At 51.7% G+C, this 23,081-nt stretch overlaps 1 protein-coding gene across 1 annotated transcript in view; it reads right to left on the bottom strand.

Annotated features, from left to right (window-relative positions):
- The window catches only part of ZMAT4 (zinc finger matrin-type 4), a 117,437-nt gene that overhangs the window by 56,030 nt on the left and 38,326 nt on the right, over positions 1-23,081 (bottom strand). The window contains exons 3-4 of the mRNA XM_044437369.1: positions 19,619-19,775; positions 14,049-14,276 (exon numbers count right to left, since the gene is read on the bottom strand). Coding sequence (XP_044293304.1) covers positions 14,049-14,276; positions 19,619-19,775 — 385 coding nt within the window. The remainder of the gene's footprint in view (positions 1-14,048; positions 14,277-19,618; positions 19,776-23,081) is intronic.

Here is a 23,081-nt window from a genome sequence, read left to right as displayed (position 1 = left end):
GGCTGAAATGGAGGAAGGCATTATCTTTTCCATGTAGGGTGAAATTTAGGGCAGACTTCGGCCACTATGTTATACTAGAAATGACACCTCTAACTAAATTCAAGTCCTGTGAATACCTGTCATCTATTTTTATTTAGCATTAGATATTCCATTTATATTTTGCCTTTCTCCTTTCAAGGAACTCCTGGCAAGCTTACCTGATCCATGCCTACCTCTCAGGTTTTGTACTCACAACAACCCTGTGCGATACATTAGGCTAAGGGCTGGTGCTGAGCCAAAAATGCCTCTGGGGCTCATTCATGGACCCCCAGAAAGTGGGGGCTGCCCTCCCTCTTTTCCATCAATGCCCAGGAATAAAACCGTGGTGGGAATCCTTGGCATTCCAAAGAAAGCCTTGCGACGGATCAAGCCATGGGCTCCGCCACCACTTCCAGCAACGCAGGAAATGCAGCTGCAATCCCATCCACAACACCCGTGGGGAAGTCTCATTCCTTCCAAGTAGACATGCATCAGCTAAAAGAGCATCGCAACTGGTGTTGCCCCCTCACCTCTGAACATGCTTGGATTTTCCTCCTTCTGCCTATTTTTCTAGCCCTTCCTCCTTGCCAGCCTTCTCCTGAAGGCAAAGCTCTTGTGGAAAGTTCTGGCTCCATTCTCAGTGGCAGACGAACGTGGCTTCTTGTTCCACTGCTGTAGGATTCCGGCAGCTGCATTTACCCCCGTTCACACCTCCGATTCCTTCTTGGTTTCTTCTCTTGCTCTCTTCCAGGCAGGACCGGTGGGAGGCCGCAAAGCGTGACGCTCTCGCTGCCAAAGCCCAGACTTCGGCCGTTCGTCGCCATCCTCCATCCGCTCCTCTCCTGCCATCCCCGGGCAAATCATTTCTGCAATGCATCACGAGCTCAGCCTCCTCCGAGCGGCAGGCGCATAATGCGTTTGAGATGCTGGTGCTTATTTTTCATGCACACTCTCAAATTTGCTCCGCTTCAGCTTCCAGTTCCTTGAACGTCTCTGTTGTACACTTTATTTCTTTGTCGAGACATATTTGATTATCTCTCCCCTGCTGGCTTAGTCATTTGAAATGCATCCCTGCCCATGTGGGGATTTGCAATGTTTCAACAGGATTTATATTGTGATATTCAGTAACGGGCTTTTTTTTTCCTCGCGAGCTCCAGAAAAACCTGTCACACAGCCTTAAGAGCCATTAAATGCGCCAATTATTTTGCTTCTCCATTTAGGGATGAGGCACCCCTAAAACCGGAGATAAAGAACGAGGAAGGCAGCGCGGCTAAATCCTCAGCAATGGAAAGGCTTCTTAGCAGAAGAATTTATAAGCAAACTCCAAGTATGATCAATAAATAAATGATGGAGTGCTAAATAGCAGTCACAACTGAGGCAAAACAACTTGCAAGAAAACATGTTTCACATGACGCTGACTCTTCCTTTCATAGTTAAAAGCATGAGGCCCTGCTCCCTTTTGGGGGGAAGTGGTAGCCCCCCGTTATACACAGTGGTCCTCAGAAGGATCAGGGTGAGGACTGGGGTGCATCCCCACCCGAAAGTAGTGGGACTTAAGCCAATTACGGGACCAGTCCTTTGACCCCCTGACCAGCACCGAGGATACTTTGGGTTTGGGTTGAGACAAAGCAACAGGATCTGTCCCTCCAGGATTCCTCTTGTGCTCAGCCAATCTTCCAGTGGAAGTCCATGGACACCTGTGGGCCTCCCGGCTGAGCAGTGCTGTTCTGTTTCTTCATGCCGCAGCAGCCCAAATGTGGCTGCAGAGGGTGCGGAAGAGGGTCCTGCTTGGACAGTGACTGCCCAGTTGCCCCCTGAACGCCTGAATGTAGGGCAGCCCACAACCTCACTAGGTCAATGGTTCCTGCTCTAACAGTCAGGAAATACCTAGCCAGCATCTGGCTTCCTGTCACCTGAGTCTGTTATTCCGCGCCCTGTGGGATGATGGAGAAGAGAGCCTGGCCTCTTCAAGAGGGCTATCCTCTCTCCCCTCGGTCTTCTCTTCTTGAGGCTCAGCATGCCCAGTTCTTCCCATCTCTCCCAGCAGGGCTTTGTTTCCAGTCCCGGATCGTCCTTGTTGCCCTCCCCTGGGCCCTTCCCAGCTTGTCCGCATCTCTCTTAAACGGTGGAGCCCAGAACTGGACGCAGGGCTCCAGATGAGGCCTAACCAGGGCTGGGTAAAGGGGAACTAACACTTCATGGGGTTTGGAAGTGCTAGTTCTGTCAACACAGCCCAAAACAGCATTTGCCCTTTTTGCAGCCACATCACATGGTTGGCTCATATTCAGCTTGTGATCCACAGCAATTCCAAGATCCTTCTCACTTGCAGTACAGTTGAGCCAAGTGCTCCCCAGCTTGTAACAATGATTTTTTGTGGACCTCTACAATTTCCACAATTTGTTTACAAATTGAGGAGCAGAGGGCCACGTTTGGTCCAATTCCTTTTCGTCAAAGCATGCAAATCATGCCATGTCGTAACAGCAGAATCTGCCTGGTGCCTTAACTCACATCAGCACTGAGATGACAGAATGGAATCTGCTGGATTTCTACCGTTCCGTTAGATACCTTGCATGGCGTAATGAGTGGTCCCGGATCACTAACTAGGGTAACTGTGTTTAAGTTGATTATGACAGCACTGGAAATCAGGTTTTGTAATAGTCTCTAGTCGGAGTGGACATTTAGCTAAATGCACATGCTCTTAAACAACCTCAAACATAAAACTTCGAAGTGCCGTTGGTACTCCATAACTTGCCTTCTATTAAAACCTTTGAAGTACCTGCTGACGATGGAAGCAATCATGCAAGGAAAGATTCCGTTTGATTTATTGCTCACACTGGTTTTGAAAGCTGCATCTCAGACAGCCACCTTTCCTTTCTTCCCCCTGAAGTCTAAATTTCTGCACTTGAAAGTCACTCGGAAGGTCATTCTGGATTTTAATGTGTTATATCACAACAGGAACCAGGCGCAATAAACAGGATTTCACAAGCACCTGATGAATTGCAAGTGGAAGTGTTCGTGTTGCCCGTAAATCCATCGGCCTCCTGTGGCATCAAGTGCTCCTAAGCAATTTTCAGCTACTTTTAAAATTAGAAGGATGATGCCAGGAGTGTGCCACTGATGCGAAGGGGGGGGGGGCGTTTGGCTTCCTTCCGATGGGGCAGAAAAGAGCTGCGATCATCCAGATGATGAAACTCTGCACCACGCGTGTGGCCGCTTCACGTTTGATGGTGTTGGAAAGCTCCTTGCGCAGTTGTGCTGAGATACGTTTCCTAGTCAGGATTGTTGGAAGCTGCCTCACACTGCATTAAGCAGCTTGCCCACCTAGCCTGATATTGCATACTCTGGCTGGCAGCAGCTTTCTAAGGTGCTAGGCGGAGGCCTCCCGCATCACCTGCCACCTGATCATTCTAAGGGCAGCTGCTTTGGAGCGCATCCACTCCACCACTGAGTTGCACTTTGAAGTGGCCCTCCGTTCTGTTTCAGAAGGGGCGGCCTCCACTGCCAGGGCTGCCCCATCAGGGTCCATTCTAAAGATAGGGAAGGGAGAGCGGCAGGGGCCTCGAAGTTCTCCAGCAAGACTTAGAACCTGGACACTACCTGACCACAGCTCAGCTGGTCACAATCTTTCCTGCAACGGTGAGATGCAGCGCATTTCGAGAACAGCAAGTCTTTCTATAAGTGCATGTCACTTATAGTAATGAGCACATGCACATTCTCGCAAATACGGGTCCTCTTGTCCTCCGGTGTGGGGGCACACAACTGCACCCCCTCCTCATAGCCAGGGAAGTGGGTCGGGCTTGTCAAGGCACAACAGCACACGGCACCTAGCAAAGGGCCCCTCGTGGAAGTGAAGCTGCATCACTTCGCACATCCGTTGTGCAAGTCCCAGCAGCCACTGCTTTGCCCTGCCCCACCACCTAACCCAGCTTTCTTGCCCTGTCGGAGACCCACCCAAAGAGGGCAAGATCAGCAGAGCAATCCGTGGATGCTTTGGGCACTTTGTATGGCTTTGCTTTGTCTGGATCTCCTTCCGGATCTGGTTGCTTGATTATAACAAGGACTCTACCTTTGAAATCCAGTTATGCAAACAACACATATTGCTTAGAATACAAGAATTCTATGAGAATAGCAACAGGAGTAAGAAAAGCATTGAAAAAGAGGGAAAGAAAAGATATAGAAGGACTGAAAACAGACCATTGGTGTATGAGTTGCACAGAAATTGGATAGAAGTGTGGACCTAAGCAGCATCCCTGACTTGGGATGCTGAAGTTTCTTCTGGTCCAGGTGTGTTTTGCATGCATTTAATCACAAATCTGTTCTGTCTCAGTCTCTACAATTCAAGCAAAAGCTAGTGCATGACCTTCTCCTAAAATATGCATTTTGTACAGACCTTTCCCCAGCCCAAACAAACATTTTAAAGCACTTCTTAAAACACATTAGAACACTCTTTGAGCTAAAAATATCATAGCAAAATTCGGCAGCCTGCACATTCTGAAGGGTGACTAGGCATTGGCCCAGGTATTGGTCTGAGAAGCGCGATTAGACCGGTTCTCTTAAAAATGCACCCAGGCCAGATTCTTCAGCATCCCTGCCCTCAGTTCATCAGCTCTACGTCAGGAGCAGATCGAGGCAGCTGCAACCCCCAGAATCAGAAGAGGGCAATTTTTCAGGAGTGCCCCTTGTTTGATGGCAGCTCAGTGACGACGTGAGTTACACTGCAAGCAGAGCACGTTTGCCTGCAGCGGAGCCAGCGTTTCTCAGAGCACCTCTTTCCTGAGAACATTTGGCAGATTTTCCTTTCCGTCCCCAGGAAAAGACAACCAGGTGGCAGAAACTGCCCTGAATACCCTCTCATTTTTTTGTGGTCGCTCATCTTACCCTCATAACAGCACAGGGACCCTGGAATGGTTCAAGACCCAGGGAGCAGCCCAGGGGCAAAGCAGTGCCTGCGACCAGCATCCGCTCCAGGTAGAAGGAGACTCCCCCCCCCCACTGCCTCCTTCCCCTCTCCCAATTTCTCTGGGCACAAAGAGGGCGCAGCATTTTGCCAGGCTGTTTCCACGCCGCTGCACCCTTCCCCCTCCGCCCTTTCCCTCTGCAGGTCTCCTCTCCCAGTAGGCAAGCCGCATCGTATCGGCCACTCTGCGTGGGAATCGGCCTCAGCATCCTCAGTGCTGGCAGGAGTTGGGCGGCCCCACGGGAGCGCCGCTCTTGCATTTGCGCTCGGCTCGGTCCTGCAGAGCGGGCTGAGCCGGGACCCTGCTGCTCGACCGACCGGCCACCTTCCCCTCCCCATTGGGCGCACCGTGAGGGGCACACCGGCCGCCACACCGCTGCACCCACAGAACCCCCATTCTCGCCTTGCCTGGAGAAACCAGGCTTCTTGGTTATAACCGTCTTCTGAAGTTTGCAACTTTTTTTTTAAAGTCCCACTTTCCTCCACTTTGATAAATAGGTCAAATCCACATTCTTTTTTTTTTTTTTAAAGCCCCTTCGACTGTCTCTCACTTTTACCCACGTGGGACTTGCTATTAAGATTCTCTAGCTGTTAGCATAAAAAAAAAGAAAAAAGCTTAGAGCAAGTTTTTCGTTTTATCGCCCTCAAATGCTATGAAATGCTTTAAATATTCAAATTGCTGTCCACCTGGGTTTTATCCTCCATTTTGCTGTGATGATTATTAATAGTAAAGTTAATCTTTCGCGATGTGAACATAAACGTACCTCGCTGTGACTGGAGGGGGGAAGGATCATTTGGCTTTGACCCAGTTAGAATCAGAGAGCTACTTCTGTGGATTCCTATAGATTAAATGTCCCTGTATCTGAATATCCCTTTATCTCCCAGCAAATAAACAAGCCACCAAGACCAGGGGCCGCAGCCCCAGGCAGCGAGATGCATGCTAACCCACGAAAGCAGTTCAGCTCCTATCATCTGAGAGCCAGCGTGGTGTAGTGGTTCAGAGTGGGGGGCTGGAACTCAGACGACCCGGGTTCAAGTCCTCACTCAGCCAGCTGGGTGCCTTTGGGCCAGTCACAGACTCTCAGTCTGCCCAACCTCACAGGGTTGTTGTTGTGGGGAAAGGAATGATGGAATGATACATACACATGGATATGTATATTTTCTCCCCTGAAAGCTTGCAAATAAAAATAGTGGCAATAAACTGAGCTTAAAACAGGAATCCAGCTCAAGGACGCCCAGCTTTTCCATCCTTAATTCTGGGGCCTGAATGGCAAACATGTAAATCTAAAGGCGTGCCTGTAGTCAGCTGTTATGTTTTTAATAAATGGTGTGTGCAGGGGAGGAGGAAAATGTTCCCGCCACAGTGAGTGCAGCGATTTATCATCTAAACTTTGTGGAGAGGCGTTGGAGCCACTCGTTCGCGAAATGAAAGGCAAACTCTGGGCTGCCTGGCTACCAAAAGCTGCAGCACAGCAGCGGCCAGGGCTGAACTGGGCCCTGCGGCGCAAGGGTTGGAAATAAATGCTCATCAGCCCCAGATTAATGCGGAGGAAGACGAGGGTTAGAAGCGCCGTTCAAGGAACCAGAGCTGAAAACCGCCGAGAGCAGTGGAGGATGGACGGAGGCTTCCTGGGCATTCGCAGGGTCCGTGTTGCTGGGTATGTCGGGAAGAAGACCATGAGCAACTCCACTGGATGGAAGCGATTCACGCTCTTCCCATTGCAATGCCACCTTTGACCTTGTGCTCAGGGAAAACTCAGTTTGCAGTTGACGAGCCAAAGAGACGGCTTGCGTTGCAACACCCGGCAGCCAGAGCCGGCCAAGCCAGGACCTTCCAACCACAGAACAACTCACTCCAAGCTGATTCGAGTCTTCTCAACTTCAGAGCTAAGCTCAGGATGTGTTATCCGCCTTCGCTTTTTGTTCTTGTTGCACAGGTTGGCTGTACCCCGCTTTCAACTCTGCCAGTCTTCCCTCCAGTTTAAAGTCAAGCACTTCACAGGTGAATTTTGGGGTAGGTGCCTGGCTGCAGTTGCCCATGTATGCTTTCTCCGAATCCCCTGTGCTGCTGCCTCCACGAAAGGCTGCCTGTCTGCTGCAGGCAAGGATGCGCTTGGCACAACGGCCCCCAGACCCTGATGCACGGCCTGAGCACTGTTGCAGACAGCCGAGCCGAAGGTGCCCAAGAAAGGACGCAGGCCCAAGGCAGGACTGAGAAACTGGTCGCAGAAGAGAAAACAGCACTGGCTGGACTGTGCAAAGGTGCACGAAAGCTTGTCCATATTTGGATTTATCAGGCAGAAGGGAAAGCGAATAATCCGTACAGGGGAAGGGCATCCGTCGCCTACAGAGAAGACGACTGCAGAGCAAATGGAGGCTTTGCTTGCTGCCAAGCTGGGTGGGAAGATGCGGGGTGGGTGGTGGGAAGTGCCTGCAGAAGTGACATGCCGATAGTGGGCCTCGTTTCTCCTCTCCTCCTCCTCCGGTTTACAGCCGATCCGCAGCACGGGGTGCTTGGCAGGCGGAGAAGTGCCTCGGAGAATGGCAACGCGGCATCACCTCCAGAAGTCCCCCTGGGAAAGGCGACGCGCCACCTGGGAGTGTGGCTCCCAGAGGCACTGCAGCAAGGTTCTCGTTGCACCCCATGGGAGCGCGTCTCCCAGGCTCTGTGGGTGCGTGTGCGCGTGGTGCAGGGACCACTCGGGGCCTCTCTCGGCGTTTGCATCCCCTCAGGCTTCAGGGAAGGCTTCATGTTCTGGCTCCCAGGTTTGTGTTTCCTGTTTGTCTTAACACGAGGAAAAGCCTGATTAAGGCGCAACGGTGCTTCTTACATCACCCTGAGTTAGACGAGAGCAGCGGAACGAACATGGTTTGGTTCACGTGTGTTACCGGAAAGGCCAAAGCAATTCGCAACAGACATTCACGCGACCCCATTCTTCTCTAACGCACAGGCGGCATCACGGCAAGGCGTCCTGTGCCGGGGCAGGATGAGCCCTGCTGGAGTCACCCCTCCAGCGCCACCGGCTTCCTCCTGTGCTCGTGTTGGGGGTGGAAGGGGCAGCTGCTTTCAGTCAGGCAGACGCAAACTCGGCAGATGCGGGGGCAGCCTCTGGAATGGAGCGGCAGAGGGGCTGCCTCTCCAGGGGTCCAGGCGGACTCTGAGAACGGTCAGGTCAGCCCCTGCTGGGAGGGACATGGCGCTCCAAGGGTCAGCTGCGATGCCACATCGGGAGAGGCAGGCTAGCCCACTAGGGGGCGGTGTCCAGAGACGCGGCTTGCCGGCCTCCAAAAGGGCCCTCCTAGAGGGAGGGGGCCCAGGGGTGCTGAGGAGGAGGGTCCTTGGAAGCAGTCGCTGGATCGGGTTCAACAAACCACTCTGTGCATGCTCAGAGACCCATTCTGGGGTGATCGTGTTTACTGGATATGCTCTGGAGAACGGAGAACTTTTGCAAAGGAGCTGTCTGTCGCCTCGAATGTGCGAAGGGGGAAACCCGTTTCCTGATGCCTCCACCCAGTCTTCCAAAGAGAGCCAAGCCGAGAGGAAGTCTGGGAATGCTAGCCAAGCCCCGGCTGCGCATCCGGGCCACTGTCTTCCATGGAGGCAGGGCAGCCCAACAGGCCGACGCAGCCGGTGCGGAGGAGAAGGACTGCTTGCACTGCGGCCAGGTGCTTTCCTGGAGGTGCCCTGTGACTGAGCTCCCCACAGCTTGCCTTCCCTGGGGCAAGGAATGGCCCCCGTTTAAGCCGCTGCTTGTGCAGGGCACGCGGCAGGGGAGCAGTGAGCGGGGGCACCGGCCGCCGCTCCCAGCGGCCAACCTGCTGCCCCAGGCACGGCTGCCAACCCAGTTCCCAGCGAGCGCCCCAGAGCCCCAGGCGTGCTCGCCCCAAACAAGACTGCAGAGCGGACCAGAGCCGAGAGGCCAAAACGAGGGCACCTGGCAGATTCCCTGCACAAGACGGATTCCTTGCACGTCCCTAGTTGTGCAGACCTTAAAGATGAAAGACTCCGTCACGGCACAAGCTTTCCTAGATCATGGCCCACTTCATCCGAGGGATCCTAGGATCCTGGAAGAGCAGAGTTCGCAGGGGCCGTGAAGGCCATCGGGCCCAGCCCCCTGCTGGTGCAGGACACCACAGGACGCCATCCCACTCCGAGGGCTGCCCAGGTTCTATATATGTCATGTATAGAAATATAATACGTAATATAATGAAAAATGTCAGGGTTTTATAGAATATGTATCAAGGTTGGAGGGGATGGAAGAAACGCAAACAGGGAGGTTGGAAGAAAGGCTGTGCAGAAAATATGGATAGTGATATCACAACATTAACCGTTTTTTCCTTTTCTTATTTTTGCTGCCATAGACCAGCCTGAAAACAAGCCCCATCAATAGATTTGTGACATTCTCTTTGCTTAATACAGGTGGTCCCTTCACCTCCCAGGGGGTTGTGCACCTCACAAAGTTACCTGATTGGTGGCTACTGGCCGTTAATTGCACTTAGCAATGTCGCGTTGCATACACAGCCCGATGCCCTTGAACCCGTGTCTTTAACAGCAAACTGGCATAGAAAACCTGGGCAGCCACTTACCCAGTCAGCTCTTAAAACTGCTTTAAGTGTGCCAGGGAAAATCCCCCCTTGATGAATTTCAACATAGCTGCCCTGTCTCTAAAAACAGAGATTGGGACCAAATTAAAATGTGGCAGAATTTAAAACGTGGTGGAGATGCCCGCCCTTCATTGCAATGGTGGCTGAAGGAACAGATTGGGCTGGTGGAAGGATGCAGGAAATTGAAAGCTGCATTTTTCATCAGACTTTCCAGAAAGCATCTTTGTGGGCCTAAACACTGTTTGCTTCTGGGATACCGATGCAGCTTTTCTTGCTTTTCTGTAGACCTCTATTTTTCCTGCTCACTCAGTGAAAAACAGATATTACAAGCCACCAGTAACTCCCACATCATAAAGAAACTGACCCCTGGATCTTCTTACTGCCCGAGGAAGTGGGTGTGATGACATGATATGATTTGGTAATTAAACTGACAAAATCTCAGATATTAGTGTTGTGATGAGTTGACAGTCTCGGAAGGTTGATCACCTTATCAAACCCAGAGAAAATGTTTCATATAAAATGAAACAGAGCCAGGCCTCTCAACATGGGCTGAGCGCAGCCGCTCATTAGGGAAAACAGATGTTCTTGCCTTGCTTGGCGCAAGCAGGTAGAAAAGACTGTCGCTTGGTCAAGTCCGTGCGCTTTTGTCACTGCTACTGGAGCCAGAGATGGGGAAGAAATTGTCTTGGCAGGTCTGAAAACCTCTGGGAAAGACTCAAAAGAGAGATTTGGGCTGGAGCGTAATCGGAAAGACATGGATGTGCTTTGCTGAACCACCCGGAAACTTTCTCATGATTGAGTAATGCATTTGATTTTCTGGTCCGTGAGATGGGACCAACGGTCCAGGCATCTTTGATTCGAACCAAGTCTGGAGAGGGGTGTTCCTTGGGAGACTCTTTAGGCACTGGGCTCCAGTTTGCTTGTGCTTCTGAAAAGTGGTTTGACTGGAAAGACGACTAGGCATGACCTGGCAACTTGTTCCGTTTGGGGTTTGGGTTTGTTCACAAGGAGATTCACCTTCCCTAGGATGTACAGAAGCCGTAACACCTTGTTCGCCTACATTTCATGGATTCACACCTTTCATTCATTGTACTTTCATTGATGGAATCCGATGCTGAGGAAGCCATTCCTATGGCTTTGCCTGAATTTGAAGTTTTCCAAACGACACACCCACAAATATGCAAATCTGGAAAAGCTGGTCTGCTGGGAATCTCTACATTGGAGTCCTAATAAACTGAACTGATTACCTACCTACATTAAAAAAAAAAAAATTTCCGCGTTCGTTTGGCTTGGGTGCTGTTTTTTCTGGGTGCACTATTTCTTTTTCATTCCCCTCACTGCTTTGGACCTTCTTTGCTCATACATTTGAAACACTTTTGCTCAAACACTTGAACATTTTTCTGCCATTGTGAATCATCTGATTTTAGCTGATGACTTCACAATGCAGGGATGAGGAATCTGTTGGGAGGGGGAAGGGGGATCTGTTGGATTCCCAGGCTCAGCTGCCTGGACTCCAACCTGCTCGGACATGACCTTGAGTCCAGGCCCCAGGTGAGAGTGGCCAGCATCCGTGCAGTGCTTGGCAGGAATCGGGCCCCGTGTGAACACAGCACATCGCCGCAATCTTTGCACCATTGCGTGTCATGCAAGATATTTACTAAGAAATATCAGTAAACCTATTTGTGTATTACCAGGTAGATAGTCATAAAAGCAAGACGGGTTCTCCTCCAAGAAAGCAGCAGACCATGGATCTCTCCACCAGCACCAGGAAGCATCTGGCCTGCCAGTGGCAAAATCCAGGTGACTCTTCCCGGCTTCACATACCCAAAACAGCCAGATCTTTGCACAGCGTCTTCACACACAGAGGGAAACGCCTTCCCTGCCCATCAACCCACTCTGAGCAACACCCATTTCTTGGTCGAGGAATGTCAGCTGGACATCACAGCCATGGCTCCGTGGCTTCCACCCTGCCAGCACAGAGCCATGCAGCACCCTAGGCAACATACCAGCTCTCCCGCCCAGGACCTCCCACAACAACGCAACCAGCAGAAGACGGTGGAAAGGACCGCCCCACTTCACGAAAGGGCAAGCTGGTGTCAGATTGGGCACTGCCAATGTGTGGCTCCTTTTCGCCAGATCTGCCGGTACTCAATGTAGAAAACCTATACAGACCAGTGAGCATCAACTTAGACTGAGGTAGATTCAGCGGTGTCTCCCTCCCTAGGTGCCGCCCGCCCCCTGAGATCTGGGGCAGAGGTCCTTCTCCGGGAGCCCTCCTTGAAGGGGATTAGGGGGGCGGCTACCTGGAGGAGGGCCTTCTCTGCAGTGGCTCCCCAGTTATGGAATGCACTCCCAGAGAGATTCACCTGGCACTGACACTGTATTCTTTTCAGCGCCAGGCCAAAACCTTTCCCAACATTTAAAGGTTTAAATTGGATTTTAATTGGGATTTTATAGAAGAGGATGCTGCGTTTTACGTTCTTCTATTATAAGATCATCCTAAGACTCTTGGTAAGAGAATGGCATCAAAAAGCGATACATAAATATAACCACTGTGCGTCTGTTAGATTTTCCGCTCTGTGTGCATTTGTAGCTTTTTGTTCATTTGTTTTGCCTGATGGTTGTACTTTTGGTGGTGGAGGTTTCTGTGAGTTTTGCAGGATTCCTGTGCTTTTAGCATCTGCCCTGATAGTTCCTCCAGGTTGTAAGGTGAGTGATCTGCAAATTGGGCTCCATCAGGCAAGGTTCAGGCGTGTTCAGACATGGGTCCAAAGCAACACATTGGCTCAGTGGACGTGCTCATGACCGGCCCACATTCTGATCATCCAAAGCACCTGCCTGGCAGGAACTCAAGATGGAAGAGTGAATCGTGCAGCGAAGGTGGCGCAGGGCGCGCTCGGCCTCCAGCTAAGTCAGATTGTGGTCTACCTAGCTCAGGATCGTTCTCCGGGCTCTCCGGAATTGCAGGCGGGATCTCACTGTGCTGCCTAGAGACTGAAGAGGCCAGACCATCCGCAGGCTCGAGGATTCTCAGCCTCAAACCAGTGGAGGTTCTGCCAGAGAAAGGGGCCCTGGGAGGCCACGTGGGGCTGCAGTTAGAGGTGTTCAGCACCAGAGGGCGCTGGCGAATAAGGCCCACCAGGCCTATACAGGGAGGCCTGCCTTGCCCAAATAAGGTAAGAAAGAAAATTCACCCCCAAGGCGGGAGGCTGAACAAATGAGGAGAACCAGCGCTTTTCACCTCACATGTAGCACTGGAGGAAGGGGCCGTGTGGCTGAATTCGCTGCCTTAGGGCAGAGGAGCGGCACGTCCCTCCACCTCTGTTTTTAATATATTCTGGAGCACACTTGTGGCAAGGCTTCTTCCCCAAGGGATGGATGCTGCCCATTTAAGGAGGATTTAATAATATGTGATTTATCCATGAACTCAACCTGCATTTGGCAGAGTTGCAGGGGGGCTGAAGCAGGACAAAAAAGCCTTCGGCACATTAAAAAAGAAAAAAAGAAAGAGAAACATTAAATATGACATAGCTCCAGGAAAACTTTCCATTTTGAACTCCCTTTGGGGAAATCTAAGCAGATCAAATGGTCCATGTTTGATGAGCTTCAGGCTGATGGAACTTGACTGCGGGACGCTCAAGGCACGGAAAGGGGGAAGCCAGCGGGTGCTTGTGCGGCCTCCCTGAGTTGGGGGAGGCCGGTTTCCCAGCCCTTGGAGATGTGGGTGAGGCTGAGGACGGGATGCTCCCCCATGGGCTGCACGAAGGAAGGAAGGGATTTGGGAAGCCCCCAGGAGCATCAGCGGCCGCAACTCCGGCCCTTCCCGTGAGCGCCAAAGGATGCTAATGGGCCCCGCGAGGTGCAGGCCGACTCCACAGGCGGAGGGCCACCCGTGACCTCTGCAGCCAGCGGCCGCCTCTGCCGTCACGCCCTCGCTTGGGGGATGCGTCCCCCGCAGAAATGCCGCCTCCCCACCCTCTCCGAAGTCAGGCGACGCAACCCACTGGAGGCCTGAACCGGAGGCGTGCCCAGAGGCCATCTTGCTGGCCTGGGGGGGGGGGGCTGGGCTAGCTTGCGCCGTGCCTCTTAGTGCTCCAGCGGGGAGAGGTCCGGCCAGCTGGGGACCCACTCGGAGCTCTGCATGCTCCTGGGCTCTTCCTGCCCCCTTGCGATCGCCCCAGCAGGAGCAGAGTCCCCTGAGAGCGCCAGGTGGGGCACCGGCGCATCTGCTATCCGACGTCAGACAGACCACAAGGGGGCGCTCGTTCCATGACGCTTGGCGCTCCTGGGCCCGGGCGCTCTGCAGCCGAGGCGAACGCTCCTGGAATCCCACCAAAATGACCCTTTGCCCCGGAACCCAACCTCTCCGTGGCCGCGTTTTAAGGGACGGAGACGACCACAGGAGAAAGCCGCCTGCCCTGTCACGCCGGCTTCTCCAGGCCGCGATGGCGGAGCAGCCGCCTCTTACCTCTGAGCTCGCCCAGGTCCAGCGTCTTCCCCAGCTGCTCGAGCAGGTCAGCCCTGGCGGCGTTCTTTTTGTGCTTCTTGCCGTCGTAGTGCTGCTGCGCCATCATCGGGTTGTTGAACCAAGCCGCGCAGAGCTGGCAGTACCTGTCGGAGTCTCTCCTCTGATGGGGCGCAGGCGGCACCGGAGAGCTGTCCGCGTGGGGTTGCTTTAGGGAGCTCAGGCTGGTCTCTGCAAAAGCAAGCGGGAGCTTCTGGGAACCTTCTGGGAACCTCAAAACCACCGTGGGCTAATCAGAATGAAGCTCCTGATTTCCTTCTCGCGCCCATTTCAGCTCTTTGAAGCAGGATGAATACTTTTGGCCAAACTTGCTCCAAATTTGGTGCACAAGACACTTAAGCAGACACTTAGCAGTGAGGTGAAACAGGAGCTCCATGATATTGTGAGACTGTGCAATTCAGGGACAGGGGATGCTTCTGGGGTGTGGCGAGGAACAACCCAGTGCAAGCCGGACAACAGAAGGGGGCAATGCAAAGGCCGCTAGGGTACCCGACTGCTCTGGCCTGGGATGAGCCCTCCTCCGTGCTGGGTGCCAACCAACTTGCCCACGTCACAACAACCTCCCGGGGGGAAAGGATGGGGAGGCAGCGCTCTTGTTCAGAGCTATGAAGGCCCCCGACTAAGAGTTAAGATAAAACATCTAACTTAGAGAAGCATGCATTGGTTAGCTTCAATTTCTATTAGTTTCTCATTTTTCCAAGCCAAACATCAGATTGTCTGGAACCTTGAGAATTTTTTCTACGGTTGCATGGAAAGTCATCCGTGTTATTCTGTGCACTTCTCCTATTTGGAAATGTGTGATAAATCCGTAAGGGGTATGGAAATCTAGACTCCGCTCCATGCACTTCTGTCTGTTAACCCTGCAATGGTGTTGCCTAAATCTGAAGTAAATCAAGCCAGGATGGCAACTTCCATTTTTAAAGCAGAACATGATTCATGTAATTCTTAAATAAATAATAATTTGCATAGCTTACACTAAAGATATGCAGTTCTCAGTACTACCTTTGCATATATTATTTTGAGCAGTTTCTTGGAATCCGAACTCCTCCTCCAGCTTGGTCAGATTTTGTCTCTTTGGTCAGAAATGTGTTCAAAGTCCATTGAGCTCAAATGAGTTTTCCAGTATTACATACATTTAATACAGGCAATTATATATGCAATTGGGCCTAACATTTAAGCTTGGTGCAAGTCATTTTCCCTTTTAGTTTTATTTTCACCAATATGCACATTGAATGCATCTTGTGTGCATTTTTTTACTGGGGAATTTCCTTGCAAAATCCGGACAAGCGCAAATATCAGCGGATAACTGAATTCCAGCAAGTATATTGGATGTTGGAAGGCTCACACAGAACTGCAAACTGAACACGTTTCTCCCCACTTCCCTAACTGAACATGCATCCAATTCCTCTTCTTGGGACACTTTTCTTGGGAGAAGAGTCCAAAAAGTACAAATTGAATCCGAACCATTCAACACTTCACCCGAACCTGAACGACATCCCATCTGGCAGGCATGTCAAGAGGGAGGGAGGGACCAACTTAGCAAGCCTTGGCATGAGAAAAGCAGACAAGAACAATCCTGTGCATATTTAAAATTCCCTTGGCAATTTCACTCGCTTGTTTTAGCTTGTATTGTTTATATTCGTCTTTTCTGCTTTACAGTTTCTTTTATGTATTTGTACATGTTAAGAAAATAAACTCTAATAGAAAGGAGCAATCCTGTGTACATTTGGCCAGACTTGAGTGTCCACATGAGTACTTCCAGCTAGTGATGCGGAGGAATTGAGTTTGGGGCCGGGAATGCGGCAGATCCCCAGAGCTTAGCTCCCCTGACTCTGGCCCATCTGCCACGGTATTTGCAGCTCGCTCATCCGGGATCCAGCACCCCACGCCGCACAAGCGACACCCCCTTCCATCCCACCTGCAAGAAGTTTTGTGTTGCTGCAGAAGATTGCGGCTGTGCGAGCCTCGTTCCAAGAACATTTGTGGACGTCTTGGTGCCGCTCGCTTTGCAAGACCAGGCCAAGGGAGGAGAAGAACTCCAACGCTAGAGGGGCAGATTCTGCCGATGGATTTTGTTCCGAGCCAACTCCCATCCCTTTGTGAGGGATGCTGGGAGGTGCAGTCCTTCGATCTGGCTAAACTTGCGTCGGAGGGTGCCTGAACGCGTTCAACATGCGTCGTCTGACATCAAGCATCTCCGCATGGAGAAGGGATCTCTCCTTCCCCTGGAGCAGAGCTGGACAACTTGTGTCTCTCCACAGGTTTTGCCCTGTAACTCCCAGGACTCCTTGCAATCGCCCGAGATGGACAAAAGCTGCAGACCAACTATCTTCAGGGCTGCAAGGAACCTATCTCCTGCTCTAGAATTATTTGTAAACATGCGCATTTTCTTCTTCCAAACAGGGGAAGCAATCTCATTAGGTCCCTCGTGTTCGGACAGCAGGACCTCCCGCGCCACCTCCTGCTTAATTATCCCCATTCCTGCAGCCCCAGTGTGTGAAGCAATTGGGAAGAAGAATGATTCCGTGTCCTGGTGCGGCCCAAACACATTAGGCAAATGAGGTCTTGGTGGATCGAACAGTGAAATGATGAAAGGTTTCCTTTCCCTGCATTAGCTCCCCGCATCCAACTGTCCAACGCTGTCCTCAGTACTCCTATTAAGCGATAACCTTGGTCGCCTCTTTGCATAGCCGTGTTGCTAGGATAAGCTTGCAAAACAAACCCGGAGGAGAAGGAAACTGGAAATGCCAGCAAGAAAACCTCACCGGGCTGCTTGTTCTGGCTCATTCTACGGGGACACGCTGCGATGGGGTGGTGCAAGGACTGTGTGTGCCCCTCTTTCACACCCAGGGAAATGGCTTTGCACGCAGCGGCCGCTTGTGTGTTGCCAAATGAGGAGATGCCCCGCCAGCAAGGACACAAATTTGCGTGAGACTTGCATATGTTTTGCATATGCATGGATGCAAATTTGGAAATCATTGCTAGATTTGGACTGGAAATACAACACATCTCTCCATAGTGGGGAAGACTGTTGCTTGGCGAGAGCTTGCGCCGTGTGGTCAGAGGGCTGGACTGGGAAAGCCAGGCTCTGGTCTCCACTCAGCCATGAAGCTTGCTGGGCGACTTTAACCAGTCACTCACTCTCCGCCTGGCCTACCTCGCAGGGCTGTTGTGGTGAGGCTGAAATGGAGTTATGGACGCTGCCCCTGCTCTGTGCCCCATCAGCCCTCGGCTCGCCCCTTCCCACCCGGCTCCAGGCATCTCTCCTTCCACGCAGCCTGCAGGATAGAAGGCCATTTTGCGGCGGAGGAAAAGGACCAAGTGATACATATTCGCCAGTTTAAAGAAAATTAATGGCTCTGTTCCTCCTCCACAGTGCCTCAGATCATTTGTAGCGGCTCTGTGGAGGAATGCAGGAGAGCTTTAGTGGCCTGGCACCTCGTAAATAAAAAATTATAGTTGCACACCTGTAAAAACCTCCGGAATTCATCATCAGACAGCCTAGTGGACGTGTTCTTTGGCTGCGCCTTGAGCCATCAAACTACAGATTTTGTTCTCCTGGCCTGACCACTCTTTGTTTATCAGTTTACGGATGCCTTGAGGAGGACTCGGGGAGCGTGGCCTGGCCTAGCTGGCTGCAGCCTTGGAATTTAAAGCTGCAGGCCACGAAAGCCTTTTGATGGGACTGCAGGCCTTTCTGTGCTGGCTGCTCCGCACCTAGGCCAGGTTGGGAAGGTGTGCCCAAACACTGGTGCGCATGTGACGCACATGAAAGCATGCACAGAGGAGCCAACAGGAGAAAATCGCACACATTCAGAAATATGCACATAGAAATGCACGTTTGAAGAACAGGAAACTTTGCAATCTGAAATGGGTACAAGTTGGAAAGAGCTTGGAAGTGGAATCGGAAGAACTTGGATGAATTAAGGTTTGGCTGATTCACTGATCCTCAGATGGGAGAACCCAGGAGGTTCAAGCTCAGGGAAAACCTTCCAACTTTGCTCCAATATTTCTTCCTAATTGGACCCTGAGAGTTGCTTTGCCAATCTGGGAAAGTTGAATATATGATACTTCATAATCCTCTATTAAATCCTTGGCCCATGGGGCCTTATATTGTCAACTCTGGCTGGCAGCCGCCCTCCAAAGTCTCAGGCCAAAGGCCAGGAGAACAGAAGATAGCATGATAAAGGACGACCGCTTCGCGTCCTTCCTGGCGGTGCGCCAGGTGCCCTCCAGCTCTGGGCACAGTGGGCAACCTTCTCCCACGCCACATGTGGCGAGCAGAGAAGACAGCAGTTGTGCGGGCAACCTTCCTGGAGAGCGCTGCAGGAGCGTGTGGCTTTTTACGGTTAAGCAAACAATCCAATAAATGACACTCTGCTGACACTTGACTTCTCAGCTGCGAGTGTTAATAGGCTCTGCCATGCCGGAGTCGCCACGGAGAGCGCGGCAGCACAGACCGAGCGCGGGAGGCCGGCCGACCAAAGACGCCCTTCTCTCACTCCGCTCCCACCGCTGCCGCCCAGTTGAGAGCAAGGTGAAATTCTCCTCTGCGCGAGCGCCAGGAGGAGAAAGGCCCGTATTCGCTGCGCTGTCAGCAAAAGGCAGCTCCAGAAATCAGCCGCACGTGGCCGCGGGGTGCCTGCATCCGACACGGAAGCTCACTCGGGAATGCCTGAACGGGGTCGCCCGCAGAGTGGCAGAGCCCAGACGGGGCCTGAAGGGGCTCATCCAGGCAGCCTCTCACCGTCTGGTACCCACCTGGGGTGGGACTCCGATCATAGTCAGGCATGTTCGCTGAGATGATGATGACGATTAGTATTTTTATTAAAACATTATTAATCACCATTACTATTAATTATATAGCATAATATATATTAATTGTACTGATTATATTATATACAATATCACATATAAAATAAAATCTAGTATTATATATTACACAGTACTGTTATTTATTAAATATTAATTATTACATATACCATTATATATATTTATAATAATATACTGGTGATAATTTATATATAAAGTACAATATTTGTAATATTCTCTCTCTCTCTCTCTCTCTCTCTCTCTCTCTCTCTCTCTCTCTATATATATATATATATATATATATATATATATAGTAGTAAAAATGATAGTTCCATTTCTATACTGCCTTATAGCCAAATTCTCTGGGAGCTTCACAGAACTGGATTTGTTGAGAATAATGGGATTTGTCGCACAAGGCGCCTGGCTGAGGAAGGGAGATTTGCACGAATGGAGGAGACGGCCTTCCCTTGCTTGCTTGCTCGCTTGCTTGCTTGCTCGCTTATTTCAGGGCTGCCGTCTGAACCGAAGGAGGAAGCAGCGGCTTTGGCTCCGCCTCCTTCCTCCGCTGCCCACGGTCCCCCCGGCGGGCCAGGGGTGCAGGCGGCACACGCTCCGAACGGGGGTGCGGAGCGTGTGCCTCCGAAAGGAGGGCGCGCCCCCCCCCGTGGGGCCCCCTCCCCCTCCCCCTCCCGTGGACCTACCTGTGGGCTTTACAGCGGGCTGCTCTCCTAGCAGCAGCTTTAATCGCTTGGCGTGGATCTTCCCCTGGTAGTGAGACTCCGCCACCACCGCCGAAGTGAAGGACATGTTGCAGAGGGTGCAGCACTTGTTCTTGTCCACCGGGTCGTCGTCGCTGCCCTGCGGGCGAGACGGGAAGCGGCAGCGCGGGGTCAGCCGCGAGCCGGGCCGGGGCGGGACGCTGGGTTCTGGGCATCCCTTTGGGAGCCACCAGCCGTCCCGCGCGGCACCGGATGCAGGAACGCTGGCAGAGGGCCGCATCCTGGGGTGGCTTCCCACCCTGCTTTCCACTTTCGGAGAGAATCCGGACTCACGCCAAGGCGTCCACGCACATTAGCGAGACGGTGCGATGTGCTGGTTACAGCGCTGGGCTGGGACCTGGGAGAGCAGGGTTCTCGTCCCCCCTCAGCTGGGGGACTTTGGGCCAGCCACGGAATCTCAGCCCAACCTACTCCACAGGGCTGTTGTTGTGTGGAGAGCTCGTAAATGCAATGCAGCGTGATGATGATGATGATGATGATGATGATGATCTGCAAAAGTTGCATCCCTCAGATGTGCAAATCCCTGCCAAATATACACAGCCCCCAGGGTGCATTTATTTCGCTTCCCCCCCATCTTTTTCTATGAGTAAATCTGGGTAAATGTTTGGAAAAATTAAAAGCGGCCTGCAAGTTTGCATGAATGAGGAAGTGCCCATCTGGTCCTCGACTCGGTGGGTCAAATTCTTCAAAACTCAAACTCGTTTGTGCCCATTGTGGGGTTCCTTGCTATCCTTAAAGAAAGACAGACGGGAAGCTTACACATACGGCTCTGAGGGCATTTAAATCCAGGGGAAATGGGGGGCTCTCCTGCTCCCCATAAGCCACAGCTGGGGCAACGTACTGATCTGCACCATTTCCACTCTTGCAAGCTCCTCCTTTCATGCCCACTGAAGCTCTTTCAGGCAACCCCGCAGCTGGGTCCCTCCCTTCTACCTGCCCGCCACAGATGCTAATTTCCGGGCTAAATGAATGGACATTCCACTTCTAATCATTTGCTGCTTGCACACTCCACTTTCTTTAACCTAAATTTCTCTTCCACCCCGACTGTGCTACTTCCTCTGATGTATTGATGGCAAAGTAAATCACACCCATCCCTCTTCCTCGGCCTCTCCCTCCCTCCCTCCCGCTAGCTAAGTAGGACACACTCTTTTAATCTCGAGTACTCATCAGATTGGAATCTCGTCTCTTCTGCCTTCGGAGGAGTGTCTGCACATCCACGGAGAAATTTTAGCATCAAGCAGCCCGCTTCCCACGCTGCCGAAAGTTGTGGCAAAGGCAGCGCTCGGGAGCCACTGTGAATTTCCTGGCCGTTTTCCCAGCATACTTTACCAGAAGGTAATTGGGGCTAATGCAGGATGCAGAAACAACTGCGACCAGCCCTGTCATCTTTTGCACGCCAGCGCTGATGAACAACCTAATTTGGGTGCTTCAAAGGAAGCCGTCAGCCGAGCCGATGGTTCACTCAAGGCTCGAGCGTGGCAGAACTGGAGCCGGACTCGAGCCGCTGAGGAGCGAGCGGGGGAGGGACCCCACATTTGCAGAAATACAGTAAAAACAAGGCCTGGGCATGCTGCATATTCTTATACTTATATCCTCGCTTTTTCCTTCAAGGAACGCAAACACAATTGTCCTCCTGCTCTTGATGTTGCCCTCACAGCAACCCTGTGAGGTAGGTCAGGCTGGCCCAAAGTCTTGCAGTGGGCTTCATGGCTCAGCGGGGACTGGAACCCAGATCTACCAAGTCTTAGTCTAGTGCTGTAACCACTAGACCACACTGACCCTTACTGACAGTCAGCCAGAAGAATGAACTCCGGGAACTGCATGTCCACAGCCTCACAGTCTTCCTGACCATGAGAACCAAGGTGCCCTGCCTCAGCCACAGGTGCCTACCTGCACCTTACCTCCAGGAGCCCAACTATCAAGTGCCAACTACAGATTCCTTAAAAGGTGTGGCTAGAAGCAACACTGAAGTCTGAAAAACTCGAAAGCAGGTCTAGAGGCCTCCAGTCCAGACCCAGACCACGTCCACAGTCATACGGGGGAGGAGGGAAGGGCTAGGTCTCTTCTCCCCATACTTGTAAGTCCAATCTAGGAGGGACACCCTTTATTTTAATTCAAAGAAAAGCCCTGATGTCATTTTGAGCAGTCCCTTTGAACTAATGTGTCTGGAGGACCCCTGGAAGTGCGGCTGCTTTGCACCAGGAAGGCTCCTCTAGCTCTTACACTTCATTTGAGCAGCTCTCGCTTTTTTGCATCTGTAAAAAGAATCATCACTTTCTGTTCTACACACTGAAAAATGTGAAAATTATGCGTTTGCTAATACCACAAGCTAGAGCCCAAAATAGTTTTCTTCTGCAAAATCAATGAAAGGACACGTTTCGGCCAGAAGTGTTACTGCACCCTTGTGAAAAAGGTGCAGTGAACGGAGGGGCGGGGAGCCAGCTGGGAGCCTGGCGTGGAGGGAGTCATAACGAGACAGCTTGCTGAACACATGAACCCTTGCCTGGAACGAGAGAGAAGCAGAGCAGAAAAGCACAACTCGGCCTTGCCGAAGTTCTGATTCCGTCTCAAAGCTCGTTGCAACTTAAGCCCTTGATCAGATGGCAAGCTTTGCTTTGCTTCTTTTCGCATGAAAACCTGTGCGTACTTCCTTGCATTTTTCCACAGGTGCACATGGATTGCAGGTACTGTACACCGTCTCCTATGATTAAAGCACATCCGTGCACTTTTTAAAATGCATGCACTTCCCTCCCCTCCCCGCTCCTTTTTGGCATCCATGAATCATGCTGTGCTTCCGGACTCAGCAAGCCACGTGTTGCCACAGCCCCTTCCGCTGCGTGGGCACTCCTGGTGTTGCTATTTAAATCATAGCCACTGTTTTTCCAAATTTGCATTTATGCCTCCAAAAGAGCGTTGCAAGAGTCACTCCGAGACCTTACCAAATCACGGTTCACAGTGGTCCGAGCTATTGCTGTCCAGCAAAAGCTTTTGCTATCCTGGCACACAAGTGTGAACTGAGGGACATGTGAGAAATGCTTCCTATGATGTGTTTTAATTACTGATAACCAGGGAACGCACGTTAAGAAGTCCTTTTTTCAACCCGCAAACATGAGGACTAGAAACTTTTTTTCGAAAAACAAAAGCGAGCCAGTGTGCTGTAGTGATGAAGAGTCCTGGACTGGGCCTCTGTAGATGCAGGTTCTAGTCCCCACCTAGCCATGACATATACCGGGGGACTTCTGACCAGTCACACGCTCTGGGCCTACCCTACCTCACAGGGCTGTTGCTGGGAGGATAAAACGGAGAGGAAGAGAGCCTTCTAAACCGCCTGAGGCTCCCTGCAAGAGGAAGAGAGGTGGGTGAAAACGAGCCGATGCTTGCCTGC

The sequence above is a fragment of the Varanus komodoensis genome, unplaced genomic scaffold, assembly GCF_004798865.1.
Source record: "Varanus komodoensis strain SLA01 unplaced genomic scaffold, ASM479886v1 scaffold30, whole genome shotgun sequence".
Classification (NCBI taxonomy): Eukaryota; Metazoa; Chordata; class Lepidosauria; order Squamata; family Varanidae; genus Varanus; species Varanus komodoensis.
The sequence above is the reverse complement of the archived record's forward strand: the minus strand, read 5'-3'. Positions and strand labels throughout refer to the sequence as shown.